The sequence below is a fragment of the Phycodurus eques genome, chromosome 13 (genome assembly GCF_024500275.1).
Source record: "Phycodurus eques isolate BA_2022a chromosome 13, UOR_Pequ_1.1, whole genome shotgun sequence".
NCBI lineage: Eukaryota > Metazoa > Chordata > Actinopteri > Syngnathiformes > Syngnathidae > Phycodurus > Phycodurus eques.
In genome coordinates, this window is record NC_084537.1 from 24170799 (window position 1) to 24193207 (window position 22409).

At 43.3% G+C, this 22409-nt stretch overlaps 1 protein-coding gene across 4 annotated transcripts in view; it reads left to right on the plus strand.

The window, feature by feature from the left end:
* The window catches only part of dpp6b (dipeptidyl-peptidase 6b), a 69867-nt gene extending 48944 nt beyond the window's left edge, over nucleotides 1-20923 (plus strand). For 3 of the 4 annotated variants that reach the window (XM_061694919.1, XM_061694917.1, XM_061694918.1), the window contains exons 3-26: nucleotides 1447-1545; nucleotides 4142-4236; nucleotides 4332-4406; nucleotides 4480-4532; nucleotides 5279-5360; nucleotides 9031-9151; nucleotides 11239-11393; nucleotides 11690-11787; nucleotides 11885-12011; nucleotides 13168-13206; nucleotides 13306-13413; nucleotides 13488-13579; nucleotides 13658-13705; nucleotides 13800-13912; nucleotides 14614-14661; nucleotides 14752-14850; nucleotides 14944-15013; nucleotides 15458-15652; nucleotides 15727-15781; nucleotides 15862-15964; nucleotides 16502-16557; nucleotides 16649-16721; nucleotides 16815-16888; nucleotides 17935-20923. In XM_061694919.1, the coding sequence (XP_061550903.1) occupies nucleotides 1447-1545; nucleotides 4142-4236; nucleotides 4332-4406; nucleotides 4480-4532; nucleotides 5279-5360; nucleotides 9031-9151; nucleotides 11239-11393; nucleotides 11690-11787; nucleotides 11885-12011; nucleotides 13168-13206; nucleotides 13306-13413; nucleotides 13488-13579; nucleotides 13658-13705; nucleotides 13800-13912; nucleotides 14614-14661; nucleotides 14752-14850; nucleotides 14944-15013; nucleotides 15458-15652; nucleotides 15727-15781; nucleotides 15862-15964; nucleotides 16502-16557; nucleotides 16649-16721; nucleotides 16815-16888; nucleotides 17935-18081 (2225 nt within the window). In that variant the 3' untranslated portion in view covers nucleotides 18082-20923. Of the gene's footprint in view, nucleotides 1-1446; nucleotides 1546-4141; nucleotides 4237-4331; nucleotides 4407-4479; nucleotides 4533-5278; nucleotides 5361-9030; nucleotides 9152-11238; nucleotides 11394-11689; nucleotides 11788-11884; nucleotides 12012-13167; nucleotides 13207-13305; nucleotides 13414-13487; nucleotides 13580-13657; nucleotides 13706-13799; nucleotides 13913-14613; nucleotides 14851-14943; nucleotides 15014-15457; nucleotides 15653-15726; nucleotides 15782-15861; nucleotides 15965-16501; nucleotides 16558-16648; nucleotides 16722-16814; nucleotides 16889-17934 lie in introns of all 4 variants that reach the window. The other variant, XM_061694915.1, reaches the window with a different exon arrangement.
* Nucleotides 20924-22409: the final 1486 nt, after the last annotated feature.

The window sequence follows — 22409 nt, forward strand, 5'->3', positions numbered from 1 at the left end:
CCGTGACGTCGGCTTTTTGACTGGAGGCTGTCCTGAGGGCAGTTTATATCACCATCACATATTGTTGCCACCAACATCAACGCGTGAGGAGAAGCGGTCAAGAAAATGGACGGATGACGGTTATCGTGCATTTTCGGGGTCACCCTGAAATGTTACCCAAAAGCCAAATCAATATTCCTACAATACATACAAAGTACGGTCTGTGCTCTACTGAGTGCGGTGCTGGTTTGGCTCGCACCTTCTTCTTTAAACTTTTTCACGTTGACTGCTCAGTGTCAAAGCTGGCAAGGTTTTACATGATTATGAGCTGATTCCCCCCCAAAAGAAGCTAATTTTTAATGGAGAGGACGGTCTTTTGTCAAACTGGCGCAGCTTTCGTCTGAAAAAAAAAACCAAAACGCTTTTGTGGAGCTCTCGCTCATTTGTTCATCTCGCGCCAGCGGCTGATGACACGCCGGCACACAAAGTCAAAGCCGTCGCAAAAGACAACCCCGCTGCGTCAGCCTCGCCTTTCTCTTTGTGATCGTCTGCGCCAGCTTGTCGCTCGTCTTTGTGCGGCTCGAGAACCGCGCGGCCGATGCAACGAGATCGATAGAACAACAGCAGAGCTCCCTTTCTCATCTGTGTCCTTGTCTAAAATTGCTCTCCGATAGATAGCAGTGGTAGTTAACGTATGAGCTGGGGGCGACATGCAGCCCGCTCTGTTCTTTAATCCTGCTCGACCGCCCCCCGCGGCCGCTCATAGCACTTTTCAACCCCAAAAGAACATCGACGTTTCATCATTTTTAATAGAAAATCTGTCATATGAAGCGATACTGTCCGAGTTGCGCACATTTGTCTTTAGGTCAACATGTTACCATGTTTTCCATATGCAGTACACACACACACACACACATACACACACACATATATATATATATATATATATATACATATATTTGTTATCAGTTTATTTGTGTAAACAACACGTGGTTAATTCCAAAATAATGATCCCTGGTTTTAATGCACTTTGTTTCCCAAGAAACATCCAAAGGTCCTGATGATGCATTCATTCAAAGTTAAGAAAAGTTATCCAAACATAATCAAATATAATGAGTTATATTACTTTGAGAAAGTAATTGAAATCGTTAGACTACTAACTAACTAACTACATTTCCAAAGTCATCTTCCCAACACTGGTCATCTGCATAGCAGAAGAAAAAGAGTAAGAGTGTGGTGGGGTGGAGACCTCCACCCCCGAGTGACACCCTGAATTCAAAAAAAAAAATCGCATTTTTTTTAAATCGTCGTCAAAAAAAAGACGTGTGAAATGTTAATCTGATTTCAGAGGAGCGACTTGAAGCTTCTCCCCAGACGCACGGCGACGCCATTTGCACCTTACAGTCGGTCGCTGCCGCCCGCGTGCCGCTTTTGATTTTTCCTTTGGTCTTGACGTTTGCTTGACAGGTGAAGATGACAGCCTGGCCCTCAAGAAGAAGGTCACCCTGGATGACGTCTTTGGTCCGGACCTCCGCGTCCACGACCCCGACGCCGTGTGGCTCGGCGGTAAGTCGGACAAGAGCAAAAATATCCAGAAATATTATGACGGCCGATTCTGCTTTTATAGTTTTAAAAGGCACAGAGGTTCTTCCTGGGGCCGGCTGGGATATTTCATCTTGTGGCCAAATCCACATCCAATTACAAATATGTCCGGGAAGGTTTCCAAATGAGCCAGAAGCATGCCAAATATCTTGAAGGTCCAACGAATGTGTTTTCCCAACAAATTACTTGACTTCAATCAGGAATTAAATTGTTTTCTTTAGAAAATAAAGGCCAATCATTTCAACTTTTATAGGGACATCAAAACAATTTCAAGTGCGTGTCACCAAAAAAATCATAAATAACAATCATTTCAACAAAATATTATATGTAATTTTAAATTATTATATTGCATTAGGAGTTCAATAGTTGTCTCGATAAAATACAGGCTAATCAATAATTGTACGTTCCAGTGACCAGTAATACTATTGCAATTAAATATATAATATTTTTGTAGCTACAAAATATATTTATGAATAAAATAAATAAATGAATGAATTAAAAGTGTTCTCAAAACTATGTTTAAATATGAATGATTTTATATGTTTGAAAATCAAAGCTGTATTTTCAAATAATTAGCGATAATTTCATCATCAAGGTCCAGGAGAAATGATATATAAGAATGGAATCGTTTTTAAAGCCCCTCCATGTCACATTGATTCGGAATACATACTCGGCTGACAAACATGAAAACAAACTAATCTGAAAAGTTCAATTGAATTGGGCGTTAAAAAAAACAAAAAAAGCTTTCTTCAAAAAACCTGAGCTCACCCTAAAAAGTATCCAGTCATGTCAGAATGTCATGATTAAGAATCAAAAGCATCCTTGTCGCTTTAAACCGCATCCACTCCTTGAAGTCTCAGCGCCCTTTGCACAATGGTCATTGCACCGGACTATTGCAATATTAGTCGTTCGAACTGCTCTAAGTGCTAGAGGACTCTGCATCTTTTTGCACAATTGTTTTTTTGTCAATGTCTTTATGTCCCCAAAGTGTTCTGTAAATTGACTGTCTGTTGTACTAGAGCGGCTCCAACGACCGGAGACAAATTCCTTGTGTGTTTTGGACATACTTGGCAAATAAAGATGATTCTGATTCTGATTCTGATTCTTATCGCTTCAGCCTTCTTCTTTTAAGACAGTGGTCCACCAAAAAATAAGAAATAAAATAAAAGTTTCATAGACTTTTGACTTGATGCCCCCAAGCTTAGAACTGTGAGGCAGGCCACTATTTCTTTGTGTTAGGAAATAGTCCGAGCAAATGGGGAAAACGATACTCGCTGTTATTTAAACAATTGAAAATCTCGTTTGGCATATTAATGCGTGACAAGCACGATAAGATGCGTTTCATTCAGGAGGCTGATGAAAACGTCCTCAGCGTCTGACGAAATCATTGCGACGTGGCGCCTCGCCTCTCAATTGAAAGCAATCCGGTCCCGTTTGGGCCCGACGACCTTCCGTCCTCAGCGGTCCGCATCAATATTTTTGCGAGCACGTCGCTGATGCCCGCCGAGCCGCTTCTTGCCTCACTCGGCTTTGGACTCACCTCTGACTCGCGAAGACAATGCAAAAGTGTTTCACAGTCACGTTCATCTGCACCATAAAGACAAGACGGCGACTGCTTACTTTAAGAGCACCAAGTCATACATTTAATCCCACAAATGAGAGCAATTTCATAGTGTGAAATACATCTTTATGCCTGGCTAGATCGTCATTACTTCTTATACCAGCTACAAGCTTTCACAGGTTGTTGTTCTACGGCAGCGCAAGACATCTGGTTACTTTCAATCGACCCAATCAAAACAATTGCATTTTGACTTTACTTTTGATTCCATTTTGGTGAAACCCATCTCTGATCAATTAAATATTTTTGTATGAAACTTAAGCGTGGACCTGGTACACGCACATTGATTTTAGTTTTCATTTTTTTGGTCCTGTTCGGCTCTTCGGTCAAGCGGAAAGGAGGATCTGAATCCGTTTTATGGCGGAACAGTTTTACTTTGCCACGGTGGCGTGTTTAAGATGCCGCTGTGGTTCTTTGTGTTCGGATGGATTTTTACTGAAAATTCAGTCGGACGAAACGTTTTAAAGGGGAGTGACAGAAAAAAAGACAGTGAAAAGATAACTAGATAATATAGGAAGGAAAGGCAACAATAGGCGGGACATTAGCCGTACCAAAAATGAGGAAAGTAAATCATTACGTGCCGAGCACAATGAAACATTAGATTCGAGTGTCGTATGGGGCAGTCGTGCTACACCCTGTGAAGGAAGGACAGGACTGGACAGGACAGGGACCGGAGGGGAAGCGTGCAGGACGGAGGTCGTGGACCGGGATGTACGAAGTGCGGTGGGGATGGCTATGTGAATGATAAACATCTCGCAAGTGAGGGGATACCCAGGACGTTCGCATAGTTACGAGTTATTTATCGCAATAAGTGAGTGAATAACCATGCCACGCCTCGCCCACCCGAGCGCTGCACGTTGAGGTCTAGATTGTCCTGCCCTGATCTTGAGGACTTGGAAGTGAATGAAGCCACCATGACGATGTTTTATTTCACGAGCGCAGGTAACGAGCTGCTGTATCGCACAAGAGAAGGCGACGTCGTCAAGCTTAATGTGGACGCGGAGGAGAAACGCGTTGTTGTGCCAAACCAGATGTTTGTGAGTCCACCTTAAGTCCAACTTGCAAGTCTCACTTCAAATACTGTGTAGTTGTCATTTCTTGTGTTGTCCCCCCCGTTCTCTGTCCCATCCAGGAAAGATCGAAGGCCGCCAGGTATCAAGTGTCACCTGACCTGCAGCAAGTGCTCTTCGCCTTCAACTTGAAACTGGTGAAAACATCAGCACTTTTCCTTCCACCGCGGGAATTTCTCGGCATTTGATGTGTTGTTTATTTCTAAACAGATCTATCAGCACTCCTATGTGGCCAAGTACATCATTTACAGCCTTGTAACACAGTAAGACTTTTTGAAATGTTATTTTCAAAATGATATACTGGTCCTCACGCACACGTCTGACCTGACAGCGTCTGTGTCATCCCCATCATTTCAAATATCGTGAGGTGTGTTTTGCTGCGCCCCCCCCCCCCCCCCCCCCCCCCTACAGCTTTGATTTGCAATTTAATTTTAAGTCTTCAAGCCTGAGAAGTTACTTAGGTATCAGACAGAAATTGGCTTCTTAAAAAGTTGCCTAAAAAGATGACTTGAGACCTTATTCAAATTATTTTCTGGCGTTATTTAAAGACAACCCATGCATTAAGGACACTGCATTTGCATCTTAATAATTATGTTGCAGCATGTTGAATTCCTAAAAAAATGTTTTAATGAAATATGATTTTTTTGTTTTTGTTTTTAAATAGTCGTTATATTCTCTTGGGAGTTTAAATAACGACACCAAGCTGTTGTGTAAAATCTGATCAGTTGAAATTCAGTACTGCGTCGTTGTCAGTCTATTCATGTTTTCAGCAAGTTATCTTCAAAGATGTGTAATGGATTTAGAAACACGCCTCTGAATTCACTTTACGGGGTCTTTAGGGGGTCTAATAATGCTTTGTATGCCGAATCCAGCTTGGCCCTCAGTTAGCTTCCCAACTCGTTGTGACCTTCGCCGTGACACAAAAAAAGCCTCCTGGTGTGTTGTCGCAAAGCGCAACGACACGACGCATCCAAGTGCACGCGTTTGTCATGTTGTTTGTGCCCCGCAGGGAAACTTGGCCCTTGAACCCTCCTGAGGTACACGAAGCTGTGCTGCAGTTTGCTGGGTGGGGACCCAAAGGCCAACAGATGGTAAGGACACACACACACACACACACACACACACGCACACGCACACGTGCACACACACCGCCCTGGCTGCAGGATTGACACTGCAGGTCCAAAAGCCAAATTCGGATTTGATGCCTGTGCCCCATGTTTATTTATTTATTTAATTTATTTTTCATTCACGTCACGGAGCACATTAAACGAATCCGCCGATGCCCAAATTGCCAAAACAACAAATATTAAACATAGCGCTGAGCTGGGCTGACTCTTTCCCGGATTGGTTTAAATGAAGGTCATCTTCACATTGCTCTACTGGCTGCCGTCTGCAATAAATGATGAACACATCTCTAATGTTCTTTTTTAATTCTTTCCCTATACATACATGTAAAGCAGGTGTTTATTTGTGTTCTTTGATGGGGGAATATCTGATCTTTGTGTTTCTGCTCAAGTCGTATTGGCAGATATCTGATAGTTATTGGATTTTTTTTTTTTTTTTGCACATTTGGAAGAGGCCCGATACCTGATTCAGGTGTTTTTCTTTTCTTTTTAATGCTGCCGTGACACACATCCCAATAAAACATCGGAATTGTGTCATTCGAACCAACCTGAGTATAGCACAGCAGGTGAACTTTAACATGCATTTCACCCTCTGGACTGAAGGGGGCGCACAGGTGATGGTGAGCGCCAGCATGGCAGATGGCTTCCTGGTGGCAGAACCGATTATTTGGATTGTTGCCACGGGAACCAAAACACATGGCCCAGGCTGATGTGTGTGTGAGAGAGAATGTCAGTGTGTGTATCATCAAACACTGATTTTTATTTAGTTCTGTCCAAGCAGATAAATTGACCGAGTGTGTTCAATGACTTTGTTTTGTTTGCGTGCGTTTGGCATTTCGTTGCACTCATTGATATGCCGGGTCAGCAGGATCAGGATCATTGCCGCTTTGTTTAGCTTTCTCCCCGCAGCTTTTAAACCGAAGAATTGAACAACAGAGGTTTTGTTATTTGTCGCTTCCCGCGTGGTTGTGAAGTATCGGCGACTTTTGAATCTCTGTGGCGAATACGAATCGAGAGCGGCACGCGTGCATATTTGTCAAGTCACGTGGCCCGAAGCGAACTCAATCATGCTAAAAACTCATATATTCAATATTAGAATTTCAGATGAAAAGCCGTTTAAGCATTTATTCCATAGCCTTGATCTCCATCTTAAGGTTCCTGTACTAGTACACACTTTATCCTCGCTAGAAGGACAATTACGCGCAGTAGTAGAATGATGACACACCAGTAAAACGGAACGTCTCTCACTACTCGTGCCACTTTTGGCGTACTAGTACGCAGTTAAACCTTACTAGTAAACTACTGTGCTGCACTAGTAACACAACTAGGCTCAAATAATATGCATGTGTCACACACTAGTAGCACTAAAACTAATGACATGTAGTTGTTCTACTAGTCTGCCATTGTTGTCCTACTAGTGTGCAGACAATGTCCTACAATAGTGGAAACATTTTTTACTTTTTAAAACACACTTGCTCTCTGAGGGCCAAATTCTCCTGTTCGTATCTGTTATTATTATTTATTTTTTTTGTATTATTTTTTTCACCTGTAGTACGCGCATTATCCCGTCCAGACACGCCCACCGTTGCATAACCTGGGAATTTGTGCGCTACCACCAGAGACGCGGGACTCACTGAAGTCTGAGGCTGGCTGTAAATCACGGAGCGTGGAGTTTTCCTGAGACTTGAAAATTGTCATTGAAATCCACTTGAAAATTATAGTCCACATTAAATAGGAAAATGCCTTACATAGCGGACGTGCCGTCGCCAGTGGGACGTGTGCACCACTCCGTCTAACATATTAGACTTTGAAGGAGAGCGTGTGTGTGTGTTTTTTTTTTTTAATTATGTATGAAATAAATGCCATTCAAGTAACTTCATCAGAATACTGTGCTACAAGCCCAGTCGCTCAGGACGGAATTCTCGGGGGATATCGAGGATATCTAATAAATGCCCAATCGGCTTGCCATAACGTCATGAAATTAATATTGTCAGAATGTTACAGTTCTCAGCCACGTCTGTACAAGCACCGCACTAGCACAACATGTCCTGGCAGGTCCTTTAATATTTAGCACCGCTAAAGTAGATGATCAGGGGTCGCTTCGGCCATGACCGTTAGTTGACCGTGCACCTGCCATGAAGCTATTCGGATTTTAAACTACAATTGTTACAATTGTTAAGCTCGTGGACCATTGGCAGGAATTTAAATTAGCTACAGTAAGACACATACCGTTGCTTTAGTGATGTAAAATGATGTTCCTCCCTCCTTCTAAATGTTTTTTTTATTTTTTTTACTTGGTACATGCTGTATCATAAGCATTTTATTAAAAGGCTGCAAGGGAACTTTGCGAGCTGAAACTTCTCCGATGCACATCATGTTAAAGGCGACGCCAGGAAAAATGAGACGTTGCGCTCTTGTCTATTGTCTCTTATCCGACTTGTTTCCCCCCCCGTTTGTATTCCACCTTCTTTCCGAACAAAATGATTTGGCCTTACATCCATCAGAGATGGAAGCATTAATCACGGCGCGCACGTCAGCGTGTAAACGTGTGCGTGTGTGTGAAGTCAAGCATCAGATGAAGATGCCCATATTAAAGCACAAGCAATTACTCCGCTGTGACAGAGCAATCAGCGCGATGCACGCACGCGCACACACACACACACACACACACACAGGTGTTATATTGATGTACAAGAAGAGAGACAATGATGAGAAAGATGAAAATGAATGCAAATTCAAGTAATGCTTGGAAAAATAGTCGACAACACTTAAACAACTTCATTTGTGCCTCGTCGGGATTGCGGTTGCTGCTTTTAGCCCTCCCTTGTTTGTTTTCTCATGAAATCACATTTAGTTTCCTTTTAGCATAATTGCCAATTCGAAGAGTTTCTTCCGCCATTTGGCAAAATTCGATTTTACTCTTAACACCACATGAAGCACATGAAAGCGACAACATGTAATCTCACATTGATGGTACACTTGCTTGTACAAAAAGGTCACGGTCATCTATTTAGCACAGTAGTTGCAATTGTTTTTACACTTTCGGCAAAGCAACAGATAAACAACAAGTTACAAGTAGGTCAAACATCTGCCGTGTAGGTAGGTGGCAGGAAGCTGCAATGTTTTCAAGTGCGTCGACGAGGACGTCACGGCGCCACCGTTCCAATTCACGCTTTACACGGTGAAAATGGAATTCTGATCGGTTTGGCAAAAGAATTTTCCACCGCTGCGGAACCGAACGAAATTCATGCAAATAAAAACGGGTGTGACTTCACCTGTCGTTGTGTTGCTGTTGCACGTATCGGACGGAATTAAAAATAAGCGTTCAAACTGCCGCTTACGCGGCACGCAAAGAATTGGGCCTCTAAGTGTATCTTCCAGTAATGACTTCAAAAATAATCGGGCAGGCATTATAACTTGGAAAAAGTCAAATAGCATCCGAGGCAACTGTAGGTCACCTGTTTGAAAATTGGTGGGTCTGCCTGGGCAGCTCATGTTCTCTCACGTCATACGACAGTGCCAATCAAAAGTGAATATTCATATCTTTGCCAAAGATGAATACTTGTACTGTGTTTGGATGCCGTCGATGATGCAGGTTTATGATGACGTTGCCCATTTTGCTTGCCTCTGGGTCCAGATCTTCATATTTGAGAACAACATCTACTACAGAGCAACAGTAGAGAGTCGCACCATCCGCCTGGTTTCCACCGGAAAAGAGGGTGTGGTCTTCAATGGCCTGGCTGATTGGCTCTATGAAGGTAGCGCTCACGGCGCTAACACTACTGCATTGAAAAAAAGAAAGACATTGTCGATGTTTAAAAGTTCCTACAGTCGCCGCCGTTGACACGAAGCGTTGAGTTAGCCGCTATTGCGCACTTTTAACGAGTTTACCGGTGAAGAGATCTGTGACGCCGGGGCGGGAACACGTCACAAATCAGAAAACGCGGTCGGACGACATGACATGACTCGTCATTACCCATCTTGCTCAGGTCCAAGTATATGTGCGTGTATTTTGAAATCATTTTATCTCCTTGAATGTTTTTGTGCGGTGGGACGGCGCCCCGGCGCCCCCCATCAGCCAGCCGCCGCTGACATCGACACGGCTTTGTCGGCTCCGTTTTGAGCGCCCCGCTGTCATTTACGATAAAGCTTCCAGGTTCAGTCAACCAGTCAATGGCGACTTATTTTCTCAGAAATGCTGTTATTAATTCAGGATTCATTCCCAGGGGGGCTTTAATAATAATCACTGTTATGAATGTGTAATGCCATTACAAAATGCCAGTTACGATCTGTAATTTTGGTGAACTGCTGCGGGGGTCGGCTCTAATCGTGTCCTTATTAATGAGATTATTTCCTTTTTTTTTTTTCGTGGCCGCCAGAAAGCCAAATGAAAGACGTAATCCGTTTTCATTACCGTGCAAAGATTTGTTTTGTGGCGTTCTTTTCCGCCGCCTCGTAAGGATTTATCACCCCGACACAAATCATGCAGCTTATTCTTACACACACGTACGTTAGGTTGTATTGTCCGTCCGTCTGTGCTGCTCTCATCCTTGACTCGCACAAAACGAAATGTGATTCATATGCGTTTTGTTTTCCGATGGCAACTTTCCGCCATCAAGCGAGGGCAAGCGGTGCCAGACGCTCCGGGCCTTGAATCGTTGTTGCGACTGGAGTCCCGTACACTGACGCACTGCGACTCACTCCGCTGCCTCGAAGCACTACACACTATCAAATGAATCCGCCATTACACTCTTAGATTATTCAATACACAAAACCCCAGAAAGATCATTTTACAGATGTTTTATGGCTGACAAATGTTGACGTGGGACTATCAACGGGCTGTTTCCATAAAGCTATTGCGCCCCCTTCTGGATTCAAAACGTGGTGCCAGGATTTGGGGGGGAGTAATGTCAATGGATTATTATTTTGAAGAACAAAAAATGGAGAGCCACAATTTTTGTAAAACAGTCATCTTTATTTATTTGCTGTAATATGGGGAATAATTTTGCCTTTTTGACGTACTGTAACAGCGGATTAATCACTTGGATCAAGGCATCACTTAATCTTATTTTATTGTTTTTTTTTCTTCATTATTATTATCTTCTATGCATATCAGAGTGTATATTTGAAAGCCTTTATTTAGTTGATATCATGACATTTTACATTTGTTATCTTTCACATTTCACATGTTACATTTTATATTTTCACATGTTAGCTTTATGTTGGCGGCACGGTGGGCGACTGGTTAGCACGTCAGCCTCACAGTTCTGAGGACCGGGGTTCAATCCCCGGCCCCGCCTGCGTGGCTTTTCTGCGGCCACTGCGCTTTCCTCCCACATCCCCAAAACATTCGTGGTCGGTTGATTGAAGACTCTAAATTGCCCGTAGGTGTGAATGTGAGTGCCAATGGTTGTTTGTTTCTATGTGCCCTGCGATTGGCTGGCGACCGGTTGAGGGTGTGCCCCGCCTCTCGCCCCAAGATGGCTGGGATGGGCTCCAGCGGCCCGCGACCCGCGTGAGGAGAAGCGGTAAAGAAAATGGATGGATGGATGGATTTATTTCTTTTGATTTGTTTGATCTTTTTTTCCCATTTTGTCAATGTATTTCAATGATGCTTTTTCCAGACAACCTCTTGCACCCAAACATCAGTCAAAATGCGTCAATTATTATTGTCACTGCCCACTTCAAAATGTTGACATCTAAATGAGATCTAGCGAATAGAAAAGAGGAAAAATACGTGACGCAGCATTTTCAATTTCCATTAATTGACCCACATTCATTTCGAAGCGGTTGCTCTGACTTTTGGTCTTTGGAGCGCGTTTGATTTGCTGCTTTTTTTGCCCAGAGGAGATCCTGCAGAGCTACAAGGCCCACTGGTGGTCTCCCGATGGCCTGCGTCTTGCCTACATGACCATCAACGACACGCTGGTGCCAAAGATGGAAGTCCCGTTCTTCACAGGAACGCCATATCCCAACACTTTGGAATACCACTACCCAAAGGTAACTCACTACAAATGGGGGGGGGGGGGGGGGGCTTGATTTTCAGTTGCACATGATGACAATGTGGTAAACTGACGTAATTATCCCCTTTTTCTCAAAAAGAATGTCTACTCGTGTGCGACTGTGTTCAAATGAAGTCGATTCAAAGGTTCCCCCCCCCCCCCCCCCCCCCCCCGACCCGTGTGCTCTAACATGCGGATGTTGTTGTTTCACACTGGAGCCAGTAGCACGGTTGGCTTTTGGTGTCACGGCCGAAACCCTAACTGACATATCTGCTTTCCTTTGGGCCTCTGCAGGCCGGGGAGGCAAACCCTGCCGTGCACCTGTCGGTGGCGAGCCTCAACGGTCCTCTGCACACTGTGGTCATGAAGAAACCCGATGACCCCCGAATCGGGTGAGAGCCCGTCCGGAGGTGTCGTTAATCTGCTTAAGTAGGCGAGCCCGGCGGCGGCGGCGAGTTCACTGTCCCTGGTCTTTGCTGGCTTTTCCAGGAAGGAATATTACATCACAATGGTGAAATGGGCCACCAGCACCAAACTGGCTGTCAACTGGCTGAACAGAGCGCAGAACAACTCCATCTTGACTCTGTGTGAGGCTACGACAGGCGTCTGCATCAAGGTGCAACGTTCGGCAAAATGCATTCATTGTTCGGAATGGCAATCCCAGAGGTGGCGAAATCCTCTTTGATTCTCCCTGGTTCACGGTCCTCCGTGTCGCTCCTCTCCCTGTTGCTTTTTTTTCGCCTTATAAGTCCCCAAGATGGCGACTCATCAATCGAGACCAAAGTTATCTTTACCTCTCTGTTTATGTCTCCACCGGTGTAAGTAATAGATACATCATAAGTTTAAGTATAATAAACGTTTTTTTCTGGGGTTCAAATAAAAATACGCGGAAACAAGATTCATATCAGGACGGGAGGGCGGGGACAATGGTTTACAACAGACTTCCATTACGACTTCCATTTTGTATGTAAGTCAGAACAGCAGTCGTAAAGTCATGATTACAGTAAACATTGAGACGGAAAACACTCGTAGGCTACACATTTAACAGACTCAAATAATAAATCGGTAGCAAAAGGACAATTGATGACATTACTCTGTGGTTGGCTTGCAGACTGGAAGGCGTGCAAACTAGTTTATGGAAACCAAGGAGCTCCTGTAGACCTACGTGCTGTAAAAACTCCAGACTCATGCAAAATGAAAAATAAAAAGACTTACTGCCGCTCCCGTGTGGCCAAGATCGGTATTGCATGTTTAATCCCTCTGTTAGCTTTAAATCTTTATTCTTGGGGTCAAGTCGACCCCTGAAACTTAAACTTCCGGAAAATGATTCGAAATATATATTTTTATACGTAAGTGTTTGTAGGCCAATGCCTTTTTCTTACGTTTTCTAAGTGAAAAAGAGCCAGAGGCTCTAAATGAAAATTAAGCATGTATAAATAAATAGTATAGTGTCAATAAGTGAAGTGAATATGGAACACAGTTGAAGTTATGCTGTTGACCCCCCGCCCCGCACCACGCTCTCTACAAATGAATCACTGCCCAAGTATAGTTCAGTTGTATTTCACTTTGTAGTCCAATAAATGTGCCTTACATTTTCAAGAACTGAAAACTGGTACTTGGTCTACAAAGTTGGAGAAGCGCTGCTCTAAATTGTACATGAGTGTGACTGTGAGTGGAAATGGAAAAGAAGAAGAAAAAAAAAAGTGAGTCCTTTCCTTGATGCAATTCTGTGTCTGGGAAAGGCTTCCATAATCTTCTCACGTCACTTTCAGAAACATGAAGACGAGAGCACAAGCTGGCTGCACAGACAGGTAGGTGAGAAGCGTCACGCGCACACGTTTACACCTAAACGAGAGGATGCGCGCAAGTCTACGCAGCGGAGAGACGCGTGATTTTCTCCCGCTGTGCAGAACGAAGCGCCGCTTTTTTCCCACGACGGACGCAAGTTCTTTTTCATCCGAGCGATTCCTCAGGGTGGGAGAGGGAAGTTCTTCCACATTTCTATGTCCACCTCCACGGTACGGCACGGCACGGTTGAGGGCAAATGTGTTCGGCCTCCGAGCTTCCGTGTTGACCCCTCTGTTCGTCTCAGCCTAACACGAGCGCGGACATTCTTCAGTCGCTGACCTCGGGAGACTGGGACGTCACCGACATCCTGGCCTACGACCGCCAGAGGAACCTCATGTCGGTTTGTTGGCTTCCGAGCACGCGCGTTTGCACCGTCAGACTACTGGCGCTCACTTTTTCCGGCTTCTTTTGCAGATACTTCCTGAGCACGGAGGACGACCCCAAGCGGAGACACTTGTACAGGTAGGAGCGTCCCGGGCGCCCCTACACGCTGACGCCCGTGTTCGTGCCCATCCTGAATGTAGCCAAGTCACGTGCCCGCAACGGCGTTTTACAGCACGGACACGATTCCTCCGTTCAACCGCTGCTGCCTGTCCTGCCAGTTCAAGTGCGGCTATGTGGACGTGTCGTTCAGTCACAACATGCGCTACTTCCTACTCAGCTGTAAAGGTCAGCCACCTCCAACACTTTTACTTCTTCTGGATTTTTTTTTTTAACAACCTAAGCAATCGCGCCCAATTCGCAGTTGGCTATTCACAAATTTCCCCTTACTTTTCTGGAGACCCTATCCCCCGCTATTTGCGGTTTTTATGTTCTGTCTATAAGGCAGACGGCTTCACGGCTTACAAAGGAAGGCGACATACTTGCGCACTTTCGGTGCATTTGATCAAAATCCAATCAATAAGCCATGTGAAGTCATGTGACTTATGGCTCTTTTCTCTCCCTTTTGAACGATTGTTGTTGAGGATTTATTCAATTTTCATTCATCTCTTTTCTTTAATGTAGGGTTTCTTTGCGGGTTAAATAAAATGATTCTTATTTTTGTCGTCGTGTTTTTCTTGTCAACATGCTCAGTAAAACAAAATGTAAGAAGTTTGAAATGATATAAGTACTTCAGGATCTTAGTTTGTGGTTTATTTACAGTTTACACAATTAATCAAGTCAATTATGGACAAAATTAGGCCTGTGTGGTTAAGAATAAATCATCTTAACATCTTATTTCAATACTTAATAATATATTGTGTAATAAGCAAATATTACAGTGTGTAAAATACATGAAATAATGTATGCATTATGAAGTTATTATTACGATTATGATTAAAATAAGACTTTTTTATTTATTTATTTTTTTTAAAAAACTTTCTTCACAGGGCCTGTCATTCCCAGTGTGGCCGTCTACAGAACAGAGGACAAACAGAGTAAGTGCGACATTTCATACTTGCGAGAAGAGAACTTAACTCGTGCGCAGACTGTCACGCGCAGCCGGCGGCGTGTGTGTTTATCTGCAGAGCTGCTGGACGTGGAGACGAACAAGAGAGTCAACACGACGTACAACAACCTGCAGATGCCCAGAGTGGAGTACCAGACCATCACCATCGATGACTACAGTAGGCGTTTGTGTGTAATTGACAAATACCAGACTGCGTGAGTGTAGAAGGCCATTAACTGTTGTGTGTGTGTATGTGTGTGCGCGCGCGCAGCCCTCATCATGCAGATTCTGAAGCCGGCTGGGTTCGTAGACGCAGCCCATTACCCCTTACTGCTGCTCGTGTAAGTACGACCCAATACAAATCGGTTTACTTTGTCCTCCCCAGTTTGGGTCGGATGACTGGACCATTCGGATCCCCAGCCCCGCCCCCGCCCCCCCCCACACACACAAAATCAACCGATAACTCAACGAACCCCTTAAGTGTGGTACACGTGTACCCATTTGTAACAGATTCAGCATCTCTTGTCAGACAAGCGTAAAAAGAAGTGAACCATTGAAACACTGAATGCTCACTTCACGCGACTTCCAATGTATAGTTTTCGCCTCACTTCTTGCTGAAGCTGCCGCTTCTTTTGGAATAAGTATTAAGAGGGGAAAAAGGCACAAAAAGAAAGCGCAAAACTCACAAGGTCGATCGTTTAACGCCCCTTAGCTAGTTTTCCGAGCGAGGCTACTTGAGGCGGAAATGCGGCTTAAGCCGGGACTCTGTCTTCTCCCAAACAAAGTGACGGGACGCCCGGCGGCCAGATGGTGACCGAGCGCTTCCAGGTGGACTGGGCCACCATCCTGGTGAGCAGCTTCAGCGCCGTCGTCATCCGCTTCGACGGCCACGGCAGCGGCTTCCGGGGCACCAACCTCCTCCACAAAGTGCACAGGAGGTTGGGGAAGCTGGAGGAGAGGGACCAGCTGGAGGCGCTCAGGTCCGACTTTTGGGATTTGCATCTGTTTTGCAAAACTGCAGTTTGTTGACGTGCGCCGCGTCGTTCGTTACCAGGTTCATATCCAAAGAGCCTTACATCGACAAGAATCGGATGGGAGTGTACGGAAAGGTGATGCTCCGCGCGATTCTGCGGGTCTTTCTCAATCTTCAAATCCATGTTGGCTTTCTGAATGGAATGTTGTCGTGCAGGCTTACGGAGGATATTTAGCCACACTGCTGCTGAGCTCGGACGAGTTCGCTCAGCTGAAATGCGGGACTGCAGTCTCGCCCGTCACCGATTTCGAGCTTTACGGTATAACTTGATTTTACTTGTGTAACCGCGCGAGACTCGCTGAGATTGCCAATGTCTTACGAGACCATAAGAAAATCAAATTACACGTCCTGATTTCACTATGAAACCATCTCGTCAACTTCCCTGCAAGTCGACAAGTACAGTATATTTATTAATTAAGTTATTAAAGAGACAATGCATTGTTATATACTGTACAAAAGCAATTGCTAAAGTTATTTCATTACATTTGAATAATATATGGAGGGAAATCAATTTAGAAAATGTACAAGCAGATTAACTTCCCTGGTTTACATATAAATTCAATTGCTGATGTCGTTATAACTAAAATCTCAGCAAATCTACTGTAAAAAAAAAAATACAAGCAGATGCAGATCTACAGGTGTAGATAAAAACTAGTTTGATATTCTTTTTTGTACGTTATGCAAATAAAAATCAATGAAAGCAAATCTGTGTGAAAAATATGTCATTTAATATCATTTTAAAAGCATACAGTAAAATACTTCGATGACGTCCCTTTCTCTCTTTTCTGAACCACAGGGTCGGCATTTTCAGAACGATACCTGGGCCTAAAGACGGATTCCAAAGTATACACGGTATTAATCACGTTCATGTCTCACGTTCTCAAATCGTACATCAATCGGGAGCATATTTCTCACCGCGAGCATTTTTTGTGCCCCCCCCCAGATGTCCAATTTAGCTCACAGAGTCGGTCAGTTGGTGCAGAAGCAGTACTTGATCATCCACCCCACAGCAGACGGTATCTAATAACTCTCTGCACTGCTCGACAAAGACGATCGGCTGCGTTTTTTTTTTTTTTTACTGTGTCGTATAATTCTCTCTGTGTCTGTAGAGAAAGTTCACTTTCAGCACACGGCCAAGTTTATCAACCATTTAATCAGCAAGAAGGCCAATTACACTCTTCAGGTGAGGTGTGTGTGTGTGTGTGTGTGTGTGTGTGTGTGTGTGCGTGCCGTGCTTAGTGATTCTATTATTATTATTATTATCTGTTTTGAATAAGACATAAGTAATGTATGTATATATTAATGATTTGGGGTTCAGGTGTGTATGGTCGGTGCACATATGTATGCATAAGCATATTTGTGTGGGAATATATATATATATATATGTGTGTGTGTGTGTGTGTGTGTGTGTAGCAGGGTTAGAGTAGATAGAAATGATGTGTTGTACTGATGTGATATTATTGGTCTAACTTGGAGAGAAAGATTCCAAGGGTACGAAAATTACAAGCTGCGTTTCAGCTGTAAGCTTTTTTTTCGCTGCGCTATTTTGTTCTTTTTAGTGCGTGTGTTGTTGATTGTTTAACTTGTGATTTATGATGTCGGCCAGAATAAATAGCATTCACTCATATCATTCATTCGCAGATGGGTAGTTCCATATTTTTGAGGTCAATGAGTTCTAAAGGCAATGTTTTATTTTTTGGGGGGTGCAACGCTAGCAGGCGTGAGTTAAATTCTATAGTTCGAGTGAAGGCGGCACGGTGGCCGACTGGTTAGAGCGTCAGCCTCACAGTTCTGAGGACCCGGGTTCAATCCCCGTCCCAGCCTGTGTGGAGTTTGCGTGTTCTCCCCGTGCCTGCGTGGCTTTTCTCCGGGCACTCCGGTTTCCTCCCACATCCCAAAAACATGCATACATTGGAGACTCTAAATTGCCCGTTGGTGTGAATGTGAGTGCGAATGGGTGGTTGTTTGTTCGTGTGTGCCCTGCGATTGGCTGGCAACCAGTTCAGGGCGTACCCCGCCTCCTGCCCGATGACAGCTGGGATAGGCTCCAGCATGCCCGCGACCCTAGGGAGGAGAAGCGGCTCAGAAAATGGATGGATGGATGGATAGTTTGAGTGAATCAGTGACTCAGTTTGGTCGAAATATAATTTTCTAAAAAAAAAAAATAATCTTTTTAAAAAACGCCTTGCGTATAACGCGCGAATGATCGAGTTGTCTCCTTGGTATCAGATCTACCCAGACGAGGGCCACTTCCTGCACAGTGAGGACACCCAGAAGCACCTGAGCCGCTCGTTGGTCAATTTCTTCGGGGAGTGTTTCCGGCTACCCGAAGTGCCGAAGGACGTGCGGCGGGAAGTGGACGAGGACGACAGCTAGACCCGCACCTCCTCCCGTGCATCGATCGCCCCGCCCCGTCCGAGCCCACCCCCGCCGAGCCCCTGGCACAATATGCAACATGTAACAAAATCAAGTGACCCGACTCGGAAGTGCCGAACCCGCACGTTGCGACGGTCCTCGGCTTCCGCCCCCGCTGCCCCGCCCCCCCTCCCCCGTCACCCTGTGCTGCCCGCTGCCCCCCCCCCCCCAACAGGGAACGTGAACAGATGTCCTGCCCCTATCAAAGAATCGGCCGTGTTGTCCGATGGGAAATCCTGGAAAACGGAAGCGGGAACATTGACGACCTACAGCCCGGAGAATACACTCACCAGACAGTTTATTAGGTACAATCTAATGCGCTCCAAAACACAAGCTGTATTATTTTTACATAGCTTATAATGCTCAAGTTTTGATAGCTTTCATAGTAGGACTGCAACTAACGATTTTTTCTTTCCAATTTTAATAATCAATAGATGAATTGGATCAAAAATATATCGTTTTTGAAACTTCCATCCCTTTATACCAAAACAGCACATTATTTCAAACTGACATGAAAAAAAACCCAAACACATTGATTCTGATTCAGTCTTATTTTGATTAAACACATCATAATCAGTCTGCTTTCATGAAGGACTGCAGAAATCTGAAAATAATTATTGTAGAGCGGCAACAATCTCAATTTTAAGTAAAACAAGATCAAAATCAATCCAAATAGTTGTTGATTAATTTAATAATGATTAGTTGCCGATTAAGTGGTCAGTTAAGTAAGGTTACGTGGTTGCTTTAAATGCACGACCTCGAAATGGTTTTTGCTTGATATTGACAGTCAAAATTGGACTGGGCGTGGCACCGAACAGCTTGAAGGCTCTTGAAAGAAATGGTCATCTTCTGCCGAATTGCTGCGTGTTGTGAAGCGAGTTCGGTGGAGCTCGCTGTGACTGTCGAGCGCACGTAAACAAAGAAATTGCAATCGCGTCGCTCAAAAAGTCAAGGTAAATACTTTTCAAAGTTATTCTTTACCAACTGTCAATCCAAACTCAGCCTTATTATCTTTGTCGATGTTGCACAATTTTGGATCGAGCTGCTGTTTTGGACGCCATGAGCCGAGCGCACGTGTAGCTAATCTTGTGGTCGCGGAGTGTAACGTAAAAGTCAAATTAGGATATTCGACAGATCGGATAGGACCAGATATGTGGTGTGTTTGCCACAATTTAGCGCAAGACGGAGCAGTAAAACAGATCTGAGGTGGGGCCTCCAGGAAACCAGCACTTTTCAGCACAAAATATCGCCCTCTATCGACATGGAGACTGAACTGCTAGTTCCCGGTGACGGTCGCCTTGCCAATGCGTTAACTGGTTGTTGTGTTCACAAGTACAATACTCTCTGTTTGGTGTTTTCCCACCCTATACAGTAAGTGCCGTTTGTCTTTTGTACAAAGGAGTATTAGGGAGACACTGAGAAGAAGAGAGAGAAAAATACACTTAAGGTTTAAGTCCTAATCTTACAAAGGTAAAGTTATCTATTGAAAAAAAATATATATTTGTATTTGGGAGAATTTGTTGTATTTTCACAAAAAATATATAGTATCTCGAAAACAAATTTCTTTCTCAAAAATGTACAACTTTTTCTCATTAAAAAAATACTTTAATCTGGAAAACAAACAAAACATTCTTGAATACATACTTTTTATGTGAAACATTTTTTTTTCATTTGGAATTATGATTTTTGTTTCCTCTCTAAAGTTTCGGCTTGTCCCATCACAGGTTACTCCAACTTTGTTCACCTAAAGTTAGGACTTGTTTCTCAAAAATATCTGATTTTACTGTGGTAAAATTACAACTTTAATCTAAAAAAAAATCTGGATAATACTTTCTTGTAAAGTTGCAACTAAATCTAAAACAATGTATCGCTGGCATTGCGCGGATTCCTCATATCTCCAAAAGCAACACTTTTCAGGGAACCAAATAAAGAAAATAAAAAAATAAATAAAAAAAACAGCACATTTGTTGAACCGTTAAAACTGTATTGTCAAACAGAGCGATTTATAGAAACATGTAAATCTACGAAATTTAGACGTGGGAGGTTTCAGACCGAAGCATTAAAAAACATTACGTCAGTCTCATTAAATTAGAACGTTTTTTTCATAAAATTATGAATTTGATCTCGATAATATACAACCTTTATGTAAAAAAAAGAAAAGAAAATGCACTTTACCTACACACACACACATATATATATATATATATATATATATATATATATATATGCCAGGACGACTGGCAACCCTAACGACGATAAGCAGTATATAGAAAATTGGACGCTTGTAGTGATTTATTTAGATTTTCAGGTTGGCCTAATACTCCTTGGTACTTTTGCGTGGCTGCGTCCGTTTGACAAATCAAAGGCACAATGTTGTAGTTCATCAAACGTGTACAAATATTCAATCGCGTCCACTCTTTGGGTTCTTTTTAGTCACCGTGCCTTAAAAAGTGGGCGGACGTTCAATATTAGAAGCCCACGTGACGATGGAAGTGAGGGAATATGACTTCTTTTTCTGTTTGTGAGCAAGAAAAACATTTCACTGATCAATTTGACAGTTTGGCGGAAGATATTATACTGGTTTGTAAATGTAGATTTACAATCGGCAGATGATCTGGGGAGTTCTCCATGTTGAAGTCTCATTATGTTGTGAATTATTTTTGTGTGCTAAATGGCGAAAACTCTTTACCAGTCGAATTAGTTCGCGTCAGTGGTTTGTAGTCAGCTGATGACGTACAAAGTGTATAAAATAAGACAATGTTTGAGTCTTTATGTTGTATGTGCAACTTGTACATAAAGCATTTTGAACCGTACCTTTTTGGTGTCTTTGTTATTTTTTCTTTGTCTGGAAAGGGTCAGGGTTCCTCCACATTTGCAATTTGAAAATTCTGTACTTTGTCCAGACCCAAACTTCCAGACTGCTCGGTTAAAAAAAAAAAAGTAAAAAAAAAAAAAAATGGTGACATTTGATTAAATAGATGTGCATCATTCTGATTCTTGATATTGCACTATTTGGCCAAATAATTTCCAGAAGATTCTAGCGAGCTAATGCAGCTCGTGCAAATAAAGAGCAATCCCAGATGACAGGACGACTTTCACAAGTGCCGCCTCCCCCAAATCAGTTCACAACAGTTCACACAAAGTAGGCAATAAGCCTAACACACTAACCCCGTTTTGAAACCCTGACCCCTGTTAATTCCACATAACATATCCTGTCTATATTATCTGTGTGCCGGTTGTCCTCTGTTGGTCTTTTCTGCATCAAATTGTCGCAGGGTCCCATCCAAAACATCAACGGTGACGTTCGTCTTTGTCCGTTTATTTTTTTTGTCTCGGCGTTTTTATCGCCTATTTTGTTGTTTTCTTGGCGTTGATTTCAAGCTGTCGGAGTTCACTCTTCAACTACTTGAGACGTTCGAAGGCTGTTATGTAATGACATTTTCCGAGCCAATCAGAATCGCGTATTCACCAATACCATGGTGTCATACTTTGCGCTCTCACACGAACATCGTAGCCACGCTAACAAGCGCCTAAAAACAACGGATCGATCAATATGTTAATATAATTTTTAGATATTAATCATAAAATAAAGAGCTGTTGTAACATTCTTGGAAACATTGATATTTTTCCGTAAAATAGTTTCTATTTTACATTCTCTTCCAGTCTTGGAAATTTATGGAAATTCCACACTTGCGTAGGAACCCTGAAGGGTGCGCCAAACTTTTGTTACGGAACGTCAGCACCCTCTAGCGGACGGATACGGCACTGCTGGCAAAATAACAAATAAGAACGTCACGATAGAGATGCTGCCGTTTTTTGCGGTTTACTGCAACAGCTCAACAGGTTACTGTCGGCTGTCGTCAATGACAACGAGAGCACAAGTAGCTCCAGTACCCACAGTGGGACATGCCCAGTGAGTATCCGGCTCGTTTCCTTATTCTGCACCAATCACACATCACGCTCGCACGCAAGTCACGCAACACGGCGCCTTCAGGAACCAACATTATGACGTCGAGAGCTCGACATGTCCTCAACTGGTTAACGTTCAATTCACCCGTAACTTTTCCGACCAAAATAATCCAGTCCGTTACAAATAAGAATACTATGTCGTCATGAAATTCAATGCAATGAATTCCAAAAATGCTGTTTTAGGAGACGATGTAATAATCATTTACCACACAATGAGAAACATCTACCACCCCCAGGTTCATTTAAATAAATTACAATAACGTTGAAAAGTTAATTTAATGGGGTAGTTAAATTCTAAAAGCGAAACATGTTTCATGTTC